The following is a 10868-nucleotide window of genomic DNA, read 5'->3' on the forward strand; positions in this document are numbered from 1 at the left end:
CGCCGCGCCCCCGCCGCGCTCAGAGCGCCTGCCGAGGGTCCCGGTGCCCCCCGCCCGCAGCCCCCCGCCCGCAGCCCGCACAACACTGCGGCACCCGGGGATGGACCGGGAGGCCACGGAGGGATGCACCGGGGGCCCGTGGCACCGCCGGGACCCGCGGAGGTTGCCGGGAGGGCAGTATGGTAATGAGCGGCCGGGAAGGCGCTGCTCGAGCCGGGGGCATTGCCCAAAAATCGCGGGTTTCCATCCTGGGAGGAGCGGGGGCGCTCTCGAGGAGCACCGGGGAGAAAGGGCGTCTGTCGGGTGCCACCAAAGCAAAGTCATCACCCAACGGTTTAAAACACGTTTAAACTCCTAAAGTATAGATCACTGAAAGTCGTTTAGACTCACGAAGCTGCCAAAAAGAAGGCTGCACTCCATAGCTAAGCCCAGGGGCAGAGGGACAGGCACTGCAGGATGCTCTTCTTCCTTGTGATCACAGAATTACACACTGGTACACAGACGCTCAGGCTCACCTGGTTTTTTAAATTACTGTAAGAGACCAAAAAAAAAAAAAAAAGGATTAAAACTTTCTGCAATGTTTGGAACTGTTTAGCAAGAGCTCTTTGGTGAATGCATTTGAAAAGCAGTCGAAATCTTTAGAAAGAGCACATTGTCTGTAAGATTGCTGGGCATCCAGTGCCCCAGGCTGCTACCATACAGCAGTCTGGCCTTCCTCATATTATTTGTTCCTCAGAAATATAAGCCTCATTTGAAGAAAAACAAAGCAAATACAAAACCCAAACAAAACAAAAAAGAAGAAAAAGAAGAAAACCAAACACGAACTCCTTATTGCCAGGCAAACTAAACAAATTATCAGGTGATTATGGAGCCTGAAACCTGCACCGAGCAGGGAGGCAAAGAGATGGGTTCCTGCCAGGGTGCACAGTCAGCAGCAGACAGGCTTGCACTGCCCTAATTCCCAAGCTAGACATATCTTTAACAGCCCTCAGTGGATATTTCTTCAGTAATTTATTTAGCCACATTTTAAGCCTAAAACATGTTGGTATTGGTTAAAAGAAAACACATATTTTATAACGACAAGCATCTACAATGCATTTTAGCAAAGCCATCGCATGCATTTGTATCCAATAAATTCGGATTTTAACCTCACACGTTTCCCTGAGGGCTGCTATGAATCTCTCAGCGCTCTCAAACTGCCTCAGGGGTTTGGACGTCGGGAACACCTTTCGCTCCCCCTCTGCCTGATGGGAGCTGTAGTCTCTGTGCTTGGTGCACATTTCTCCCCGTGAACTACATTTCCCAGCGGGCTCCCCTTTCCGGCAGCCAGCCCCGTCCTTCCGCGGCCGGGAGGCAGCACCATGACAGGTGAGTTCTCGGCGTTGGTCACCGCACCGCTCTTCTCTCACCAGCCGGCTTCGCTTCGGCTGCCACCCCGTCCCCGCCGCTGTCACAGCACAAGGGACACGTGGGGGTCCCTATGGCGCGGGGGTCCCTTTGGATTTCTGGCCTGTAGCCGTTTGTAGGATCCTGTTTCTCTTCTACCTTAACCTTGCCTGATCTTTTCCTATGGAGCATCGCTAAAAACAAACTCTAGCCTCAAATCTCCGTAGGTACGTTTAAAGAGTTCCACTTATGTAAAGTAGTTTTGTTGGGTTTTTGGTGCTTTTTTTGTTTTGGTGTTGTTGGGGGTTTTTTTGGTTTGTCTTTTTTTGGGTTTTTTTGGTTTGTTTTTTTTTTTTTTTTTTTTTTAATCTCAGCACTTTCATTTTACAAGCAGCTTTGTATTTGACAAGAAATATTCCATCCTTTAATATTTTCTCTTCCATAGTCCTTACCTGGTTCACAGCAGCTTTCAAATGTATCTGTAATTTTTGCTTTCTCTCTCTTGTGGGCCAACCCCTATTATATTTCTATTTCATTTCGCCTCTGAACATTTCCTTCTGAGAGATCTTTTGATGATAAGGGGCAGGAATGAAGAGTTTTCATCAGTTAAAGCAATTTAATTACCATCAAGCTGGCTTAACAGCCTTTGGGGAGCATCATGACACAAGTTACTCTCAAAGCAAATTAGTTTATTGGGAGCCTTTGTCCCTTCTAATGAATTCATATGGGAAATTAAACCTCTTTAGAGGGAATGCCCAACACGACTCCTGCTAAACAGCAAAACAAAGCAAAAATCATTGCAAACAGAATCACTGCTTAGATACAAAAAGCAGTTCAGACTATGGAGTCTGTCCAATCTTCCCTGCATTTCAACTGATGATGACAAAAACCCTTGAGAACTGAAGACTAACTGAGGCAAATCTACCCTTTGCCACTAGCAACAATTTAGCATCACAGTGCTTGGAGCTGAACACCTCAACTTCAGCTGTATGTAAGCCCTCAGTTACCCACCAGTACTAGGTCTTACAGTAAACAGAGCAATATTTAAGTACATCTGAAGTTGAGGTGTTCAGGAGATCATCCCCTTTTATCAGTAAATAAAGTTCTTCCTCTGTCCTCCACATCTTGTACAAGCCCCCCTGCTTAGGGAGATTTAAGGAGGCAGAAATACCAGACAGTCAATTCTCAGGACTGTTGCTCTCAAAGCTTTTTGTACATTGTTTGCAAAACCACAGTAAAGCCCAGAAAGAGTAGTTTTAAAAGAGTGAAATGGAGAAAGAACTGCAGACTGCTCAAAAGCACAAACAAAATCAAAGACCAAACCCATGCACTCGTGTCTCAACAGGTCCTGCACACAATTCCAGGCTACTTAGTCAGCAAAGCCATCCATCCTGCCTGCCCCAGCAGGGCATGGCATTCCTCCCTTAAAGCAGGGTGTCCCTCCCATTCCTACCTGCCAGGCAGTTCCTTCTTCCCCAAACACTTTGGATGATCCCTTCTCTCTCAGAAAGCTCCTGTGTCTGCTGGAGAAGCAAAGCAGTGCCCGTCCAGCTCCCCACTGACTCTGGGAGGTGGCACCCACAGAAGAGAAGGTGCCAGAGGCATTTAGCCAGTGCCCTAATCATCTTCAGTCCCATTTCAAGGCCTGTTCTGCACCAGGCCTTTGTAAATAACAAAAACAAAAAAAAAAACAACCAAAACATGCCACACAGGAGTAACTCCAGTCAAGGCCTTCGTCAGGGAAAAAAAAACATTTTGAGGTTGTTTTTCTCTCCCTTCCTACAACATGTGTTAAGGATGGGGTAAATATAAAAGACTGATTTGGAGCAGGCAGAGTGTTAAAAGTGCAGAACAAGGGTCTCTTCTGGGGAGGAACCAGCCAGTGCCTCTGGGGTGGGGTACTTGGCTTTCCTGCCATTTCCTCTGGCCTGCTGCACATACCTGGGAAAGGCTTCACATGCACAGGTCCTTCTGCACTCTTTACAAGCCCTCTTAGGCAGCCATCCTTCACACCAGGGTAGAACAGCAGGAACCCTGCAAGTCAGAGTTGTTAACTTTGTGCTCAGTGTTCCCCTCTTCCAAAAGAACATACTTGCATGCTGAGTTTTAGTTCACATTTCCAAAATAATTTGTTTCTTTACTAAAAAGAGAGCAAAGAATATTTAACAGCATAATTTCCCAGAGAATCACAAGCAAATGGCATTAAGGACATGCTTTTTGCTTTCTGTTACCTTCCATGTGTTCTGTTCTTGCCTTTTAGCTGAACATGTTCTCTGCCAGGAAGTGGTGTGGCATTTTCAGAGCTGTCAGACTGCATCATTGCAGATCCCGTTCTGTATCCAGAGCCTCTCCAAACCTGACTTTTGTGCCAGCCTGTCTTCCCCCAGATCCTGCAGAAGTGGAGGAGCTGCAGCACTTTGTTTCTAACTCCAAGAGGCTGTTTGTAATGACTGGAGCTGGAATCTCCACCGAGTCAGGGATCCCCGATTACCGCTCTGAGGGAGTGGGGCTCTACGCCAGGACAGACAGACGGCCTGTCCAGCACGCCGAGTTCGTCCGCAGCGCCAGCGCCCGGCAGCGCTACTGGGCAAGGAACTTTGTGGGCTGGCCCCAGTTCTCCTCCCACCAGCCAAACAAGGCACACCTGGTGCTGAGGGACTGGGAGAAGCTGGGCAAGCTGCACTGGCTGGTGACCCAGAACGTGGATGCCCTTCACACCAAAGCCGGGAGCCAGCGCATGACGGAGCTGCACGGCTGCACACACAGGTACAGCTGCTGGCACTGGGGGCGGTCAGTGCTGACTGACACAGCTGCACTGCCAGCTGCTGAGAAAGGAGGCAAAATCTTCACACTGCATTGCTGGAGATGACAGACACAAAGGTGGTATTGGGTTGGGGTGGAGAAAAAATCACAACCCAGTGCTGTTGACAGCATGGTATTTAAGAAACATGACCACCACTCCATTTTTTGGAGCGTTATTTGGATCACTTTCCTTGAAACCTGCATCCATTTCCCCTTTCCTTGGTACAGCAGATGTCCTCTTAGTAAAGAGAACAAAGGGATCATGAGGATACAAGGATTATCTACCTTAGGCAGAGTGGATAGTGCCAGAATTGCATGGGATATATGTACTGGAGAAGGGCCATCACAGCCTGTCTGGGATCACCCAAAATTTCTAGATGAAAAAGCACAGCATGAACTGGGAGAGAGGATGCATGGCAGGGTTGAAAGCACTTCCTCTAGAGCATTCCTACAAAGCAACAGAGTAGAAAGACATCTCCTTGACCTGTACTATTTGGTAAATAAATGTGGAAAATTATGACAGGCCTCCTAAGGAACAAGTTAGAGTCTCCAGATCTTCAGCTGACCTGAAACTCTCTATTAAGACTTTGCCTTAATTTTCAGGGTTTTCTGCTTGGCCTGTGGGGACCGAATCTTGCGTTCTGAGCTGCAGGAGCACTTTGAAGCTCTGAATCCCACTTGGAAAGCTGAAGCGTTTGGGGTGGCTCCGGATGGGGATGTCTTCCTGACGGACGAGCAGGTGCGCACTTTCCAAGTCCCAGCCTGCCGTAAGTGTGGTGGGATCCTGAAGCCTGATGTGACCTTCTTTGGAGACACAGTGAGCCAGGAAAAAGTCAGTTTTGTACACCAGCGCCTGGCAGAATCAGACTCCATGCTGATAGCAGGATCCTCTATGCAGGTAAGTAGGTCTGCCTCCCAAACTGCATTCCTGCTTCTCTGCCTGCAATGATCCTTGGTCCCACAGCTTAGGACTACAAATGGCTTGTGGATCAGACCAGCACTTGCAGACCTTCTTTGTATTTCATTTTTACTGTGGTTAGAATCTGGCTTTATGGGTGACCTGTTTGGGCTTCCCTGTCACTCTTTGCCCGTCTACTTCATGCTGCTGTAAATACCTCCATTCACACCTCTCTCTGCTGCCTCCTCCATCAGGTCACAATTGTCCATAAAGGCAAGAGACCTGATACAATTCATTCCTCACATTTTTTTACCTGAAATTTTTAGCCTTTGGTAGCTTTTTAGGCCTCATGGCACGCTGTGTAAAATACCAGGGTTTAGGACCTCTCATTCTTTATTAAATTCTCAATAAGAGAGCTGAAATATCTCTGCTGCTTGGGATTGTCCTTTGTATCACAATATGTTTTCTCCACTAGCCTCTTATCTATAAGGTAAGGTAACTTCTAAACCCATAGAAGCTTTTGTAATGGTGTTTATGTAAGATAATTTTTTTTTCCAGGAACAAGTTCTATTACATAAAAAACCCCTTACTCTTAACACCTCCCAGAAGAAGATAAAACCAAGGCTGCCTGATTGTGATTCTCTTGGCTTCAGGATACTGGATACAAATTCCTTAAGCTTGCACTTCTTAAGCTTATAATCCTCTGTACAGGAATGATTGAAATGCCTTAGGTTTGTTCTTGTACTACCTTAGCTGGGCTGTGCAGGAACCATCAAAGTGCAGCGTTTAAGTACCTGTGATAACTAATAAAAACTGCTGCAGAGATTTACTAAAAGACAAGGACATTTCCCTTCAATCTGCTCTGAAGTTTCAGTTTCTATGAAACTGCAAATCCTTCACTGACAGAGGTTAAAAGCTGTTCTATTCTGTGCACTCCTGAATGAAGACATTTCCTACCTGAGCTCAGTGCAGCTGCCTAACACAGCATGTATGTACAGCCCTTTTCCCATTGCCAATGGCAGCTATTTTATTCCTTTCTGTAACTCTTCTTTTGCCTAAGCTGCCTGTATTTTTGTTTTTTCTGCTACTCCTGCAGGTGTACTCTGGTTACAGGTTTGCTCTTGCTGCCCGGGAGAAGAAGCTGCCAATTGCAGTCCTTAACATTGGGCCCACCAGGTTGGATCACTTTGCATCCTTAAAGCTGAATTTCCGCTGTGGAGAGCTGCTGCCTTTGATTGTTTGCACATGACCCAACCAGCTGAGCTTCAGTAGCTAGCAGGATTAAAGTTATTTTTACAAGGTGGGTACCTTCCCTGGTCAGTCACCTTTCAGGGTAACAATATGGGTTCCTGGCAAATGCTGAGGCTGAGATGTGCTGATTGACAAAATGTTCCCTCACTGCACCAAAAGGTGGCTGTAAATTTTAATCTGTAATTGGTCTGCTCTGATGGGCCATGATACTGTTTCCCATGATCATAAACAAGAAACATACTTAGTGCTAGCACTCCCAGAGAATTGGGTAGGAGTATCCAGAAGACTCAGTAGTGCAGAATTCCAATCCATTAGTTACCACCAGGAAGCTACAGGGGATCACCTGATCACAACTGTTGCCTTTGCAGTGAATTGCCTAACAATTCAAAAGCTGTTCCTGATTGAATTGGTCCAGCTAATCCTAATCAAACACTGCTGTTCAAAATAATCAATTTAGTCGATAAAGGAGCTTCTTTCTTCCTCTCCTGCAGGACTCATCTCAGAAAGGGGAAAACTCCAATCCAAGAGGCAGCTGTGAGATGCAGTGCACAGCAGCTGAGGGCACCAGGAGAGGGCAGCAAGCCTCACACGTGTCAGCCTCACCAGTGCTCTCCACTGAAACCATCTTCACGTATCAGGAAACAGAATGAGGATGAAAAAAAAAAAGTACTTTTCTGCCTTACCTTGCCGTTAAACAGTGCCTTTTAATTCACTGGGACAGGATAATTGGACTGCCATGTCTGAGGACAAAAAACCTTTTTTATAATTGTCCCCAGAGGAGAAGGGTGGGACGGGGATTTTGACCAGGTAATTTGAGGCTGTAGCACAGGAGGGCGATGTGGGACACTGCTGGGGGATCCAGTGCACCGGTGGGATACTGTAGAGTGAGCAAAGAGGAGAAGGAGGCAAGAGGAACTGCAGTGGTCACTATAAAGAAAAAAGGTTCAAAATAGAAACTGAACAAGAACACTGCTCTTGTAACAGATTAGTTGGAAGCACAAGCTATAAGGGCTGATGTCTTCCAGCAAGGAGGGGAAGTCAGCATTTCTCTCAACTGTTGGTTGACAAATTAAACTGCTTCCTATCTGACCCCTTGAAAAATTAAACATTGTTGAGATGCCAGAGGAGTTACTTGAAGCTAATCTGACCAGCACTACTTTCAGTGAGGCCACTACATTTTCCAGAATGCATTTTTTGAAGATGTTATTAATTAATGAATAGCTAAGGAATCAATTAAAATTGTTTAGAAGACTGAGACTCTTTGCATTGTAATTTTCTCTCCCTCCCATGATTTAAGTACATTCTCAATAGCCAGTTTAGATTCTTCTTTTTCCACTGCAAAAATGCAGGTTGCAATTACTAGCAGCTGATGAATTAAGAGAGAAATACAATTAAATCTGTACAATAGGTCTCCCTCAGGAGGTAATCTCTGTTGAAAGGTGCAATTTCCACACTCCTAACAGGAGATCCATCACTAACTGGGTAATGATTTTTTGTTGATCTTCAGGATGGGATTGCAAACTCTGTCAAACTGTCCACAGAGTAAAATACAGAACCTGGCACAAACTAGAACACTAACAGTTTGACCTGACCTTCTTCATGAAACCACCACTCCCCCATTCTAGCTCTGAGGGATTTAATTGTTGGGGTTTTCCAAGTGCCCCCTCCTACTTCAAGTAACGCATCCTGGACTAATATTTTGACAAGAACTGTAACAAGCAGTTGGAAACAAGGATGCTAGAGTCATCTGCTAAAAGGTCGAGTAGCAAAGCAAGGACAGCTGACCACAGGATGCAAAGTTCATTTTTGCTTTGCTGTTGATTCAAATCCATGCCAGGAGAGAGCAAATAAAGCAGAGAATCTAAGGGATACATAAGGCATCCAGTTTCTGCAGAAGGCATTAAGATGCCTGATACATTTCAAGCTTTGGCTGTATTGGGTTAGAGGAGAGACAGCTTCAGTTTGAAGCCAAGCAAGAACAGTTCAGGACTCCCACCTGCATTCTGCTTGCGTTGAATGGTGACTCCACTTTGCAGTGACTCAGGTTTCTGCTGCTTGGCAGTGAGCAAAGCTCACAGATCTCTCTCCATCTTTAGCAGTCCTGTCACAGTACAGCTGTCCCACCAACCAAAGCTGTTGCAGAAATCATGCCTAAAGCACAGCAGAGTCTCCACCTACACCATGTTTACATGTAGGGGCTTTCCCTGTAAGAAGAGACGCTGATGCCTCCTTAGCAGAGGAGCTGGGGCCGAGTTTCTCACTATCCACATCATCTTCTCCCCCTCCATGAACCTTACACCACAGTGCTGTGTCAAAACCAGAGGCTGCAGGTTCAGTGCCAGTAGAGCCAGCCTTTTGAGAAGGTGTGGGAGCATTGCCAAGCAGTCTAAAACAAGTCTTGGAATGAGTTCTGTGACAGGTAACTAAAGCTCCCTCATCTACCCCTGCCTGCTCTCCTGTTCTGCAGCTGAGCCTGTGGGAGAGGAGTCAGGGTGTGCCTTCAGCATCACTCTCAGATGAGTCATTACCCCAACTCTCCACTGATTGTACTTTTAAGCCACCAGGACAATGAGTCAGAATAAATGAAAATAACAGTAAATTTCCTCTGCATGGTTTATTACTATATGGTAATGAGCATATCTACAACAACTATATGAGGTTGAGATAAAGAAGTTCCTTCTTTTTTCTGCTAAGTTGATCTAGCAGTACTAAAATTGACCTCTTTTAGAACAGGATCAGAACACTTCACTTCTTAACATATTCCCCAAGATACCATTAAGTTTGCTCACATGAGAAATGCCTGAGAGAGCCTAAAATTCCTACACCAAAAGCCATGACATGAAATTAGCTGAATCAACAGCTTTTGCTCTTCTCTTTTTCTTACAGCTGTTCTTCCTGAAGCTTGGATAGAGGAGCTGAGAGTACGTTATAATGGATTTTTCTTCTGCTCCTCTGAAAGTGGGGTTGGAGTTACCCAAAGCAAATAAAAGTTACTTCCTATTTGGCAAATCTTGTCTTTGTTTCTGGGCAAATTCTCAGAGCCATCTGTAACTGAGTCCAGAAGTCTGAGGAAGGTATTTTACATACTGAGCTCCAGTGAGGGCAGCACAGAATGCAATGGCCCAGAGGGTTTGGTGCCTGTGGTCTAAGTGCAGCCTCCCACATCTTACAGTCAGATTGCTCCTATTGACACACCTGCTTGTTCATTACTTCTAGAAAATGACCCAAAACCCAGGGCATGCAGAATTTGTGAGGTTCAGTGGAGTGAAGGTGACTAAATCCACCATCTAGAGTGTGCTTCTTCCCCTGTGACTGCCTTGGATGTCACCCTTTCCCAGCCTTTGCAGCAGGCAGGGAAACAGCAGAGTCAAGCCAGATGGGCTTTAAAACCACTGTTCCAGACTGTTCCTGCAATTGTGTGCAGGTCCTGGTCATCTTCCTTCCCAAGGAAAGGTACCCCAGTGCACTTCTTCCCTTCTGCACCACTAACCAGACAATGGCAGAGAAAAAGAGAAGCTGAGCCTGAAGAGGACGAGCAACAGTGCGAGTGTCTCGAATTGGTCTCCAGGCCCAAACAGAAACTGGCACAGGATCATTACCATCAGCAGAACTGTTTGCTCTCTGCACGTCTCACCTCAGCTGGAGCACTCCCTTTCATCTGTGCAATGCCCATGTAGTTAAGAGTAATTCAGCCCTCCCTGCAGAGAGTGAAAAATCTTGGCATAGAAAACAACAATAGAGAAAAGATAAGAGACTGAGGCTTCACTTCTGCAGTGAGCCCAGGGAGCTGCTCTCCCTCCAGCATCCCAAGCACCAGCTGTGGTGCTGTGTAGGGTCTCAGAGTTCCCCCTTGCTGAGCACAGGGATACCTGGCATTCCAGGCAATCCCTTTCTGCTTTGGAACAGAAGTACAGACCAGCATGGTAGATCTTCACACACTCCTTGTACTCCCCTACACTGGCAGTTCAAGCAGTCACCAGCCCTGCTCTTACTCTTCCCACAATGTTCCTCAAAGCCCTAATGAGCAGCTCTGCACAACCCCTTCAGCCTCCCCACCTGTGCGTTCATTAGGGCCTGACACTCTGCATTATGTGGGAAGGCTCCCCATGGATGGGGAATGTTTAGGTTTAATGGAGGGTCTTTCACACCACCAAAAGGGCAGGGAAATGAGAAGTGTGATCAAGGGATCAAACAGAAGTGCAGGCTTATAAAATCTGTATGGAGTAAGACAGATATGGAATATATTTGAGCCTTTATCTATCTATGGGGTTTATCTAGGGAATGCTAGCATGCTCCAAATGCTGAATGCCAGGAGTAGATATACTGCTCACCTCAAATCTAGAGTTCCTGTTACAGGCAAAATTCATACTGAGTCTCTGAAATGCTTCCAATGCACCCCAGCAATCTTCACTACTTGTGATAATACAGCTCAAAAGTGTAGTGTTCCTTCCAGATAGTGATGATATTTTACTTTTTTTCTCTACAATGAGGTTTATCACAAGGGGATTTTAGTAACATTTACTTAGGAGCT

The 10868-nt window shown here is 46.0% G+C and overlaps 1 protein-coding gene across 2 annotated transcripts; it reads left to right on the forward strand.

Moving 5' to 3' along the window:
* Positions 1-1308: 1308 nt before the first annotated feature.
* On the forward strand, positions 1309-9346 carry SIRT4 (sirtuin 4). 2 transcript variants are annotated; one of them, XM_071445511.1, is made up of 5 exons: positions 1309-1368; positions 3647-4152; positions 4792-5086; positions 6183-6386; positions 6829-9346. In XM_071445511.1, the coding sequence occupies exons 2-4, from the start codon at positions 3653-3655 to the stop codon at positions 6333-6335; spliced, it is 948 nt and encodes a 315-aa protein (XP_071301612.1). In that variant the 5' UTR covers positions 1309-1368; positions 3647-3652; the 3' UTR covers positions 6336-6386; positions 6829-9346. The 2 variants fall into 2 exon arrangements, with proteins under 2 accessions (XP_071301612.1, XP_071301613.1); XM_071445512.1 differs by having other exon boundaries at positions 1339-1613.
* The last annotated feature ends 1522 nt before the right edge of the window (positions 9347-10868 follow it).

The sequence above is a fragment of the Agelaius tricolor genome, unplaced genomic scaffold, assembly GCF_023055355.1.
Source record: "Agelaius tricolor isolate 1412-34295 unplaced genomic scaffold, bAgeTri1.0.p SCAF_20, whole genome shotgun sequence".
NCBI classification, from domain to species: domain Eukaryota; kingdom Metazoa; phylum Chordata; class Aves; order Passeriformes; family Icteridae; genus Agelaius; species Agelaius tricolor.

Bases quoted from the DNA above. Each gene is read 5' to 3' on its own strand.
- SIRT4 (XM_071445511.1), top strand. From the start codon at position 3,653: ATGTTCTCTGCCAGGAAGTGGTGTGGCATTTTCAGAGCTGTCAGACTG. The intron at 4,153-4,791 runs GTACAGCTGCTG...CTTAATTTTCAG, and splicing joins CTGCACGGCTGCACACACAG to GGTTTTCTGCTTGGCCTGTG. The intron at 5,087-6,182 runs GTAAGTAGGTCT...CTACTCCTGCAG, and splicing joins TAGCAGGATCCTCTATGCAG to GTGTACTCTGGTTACAGGTT.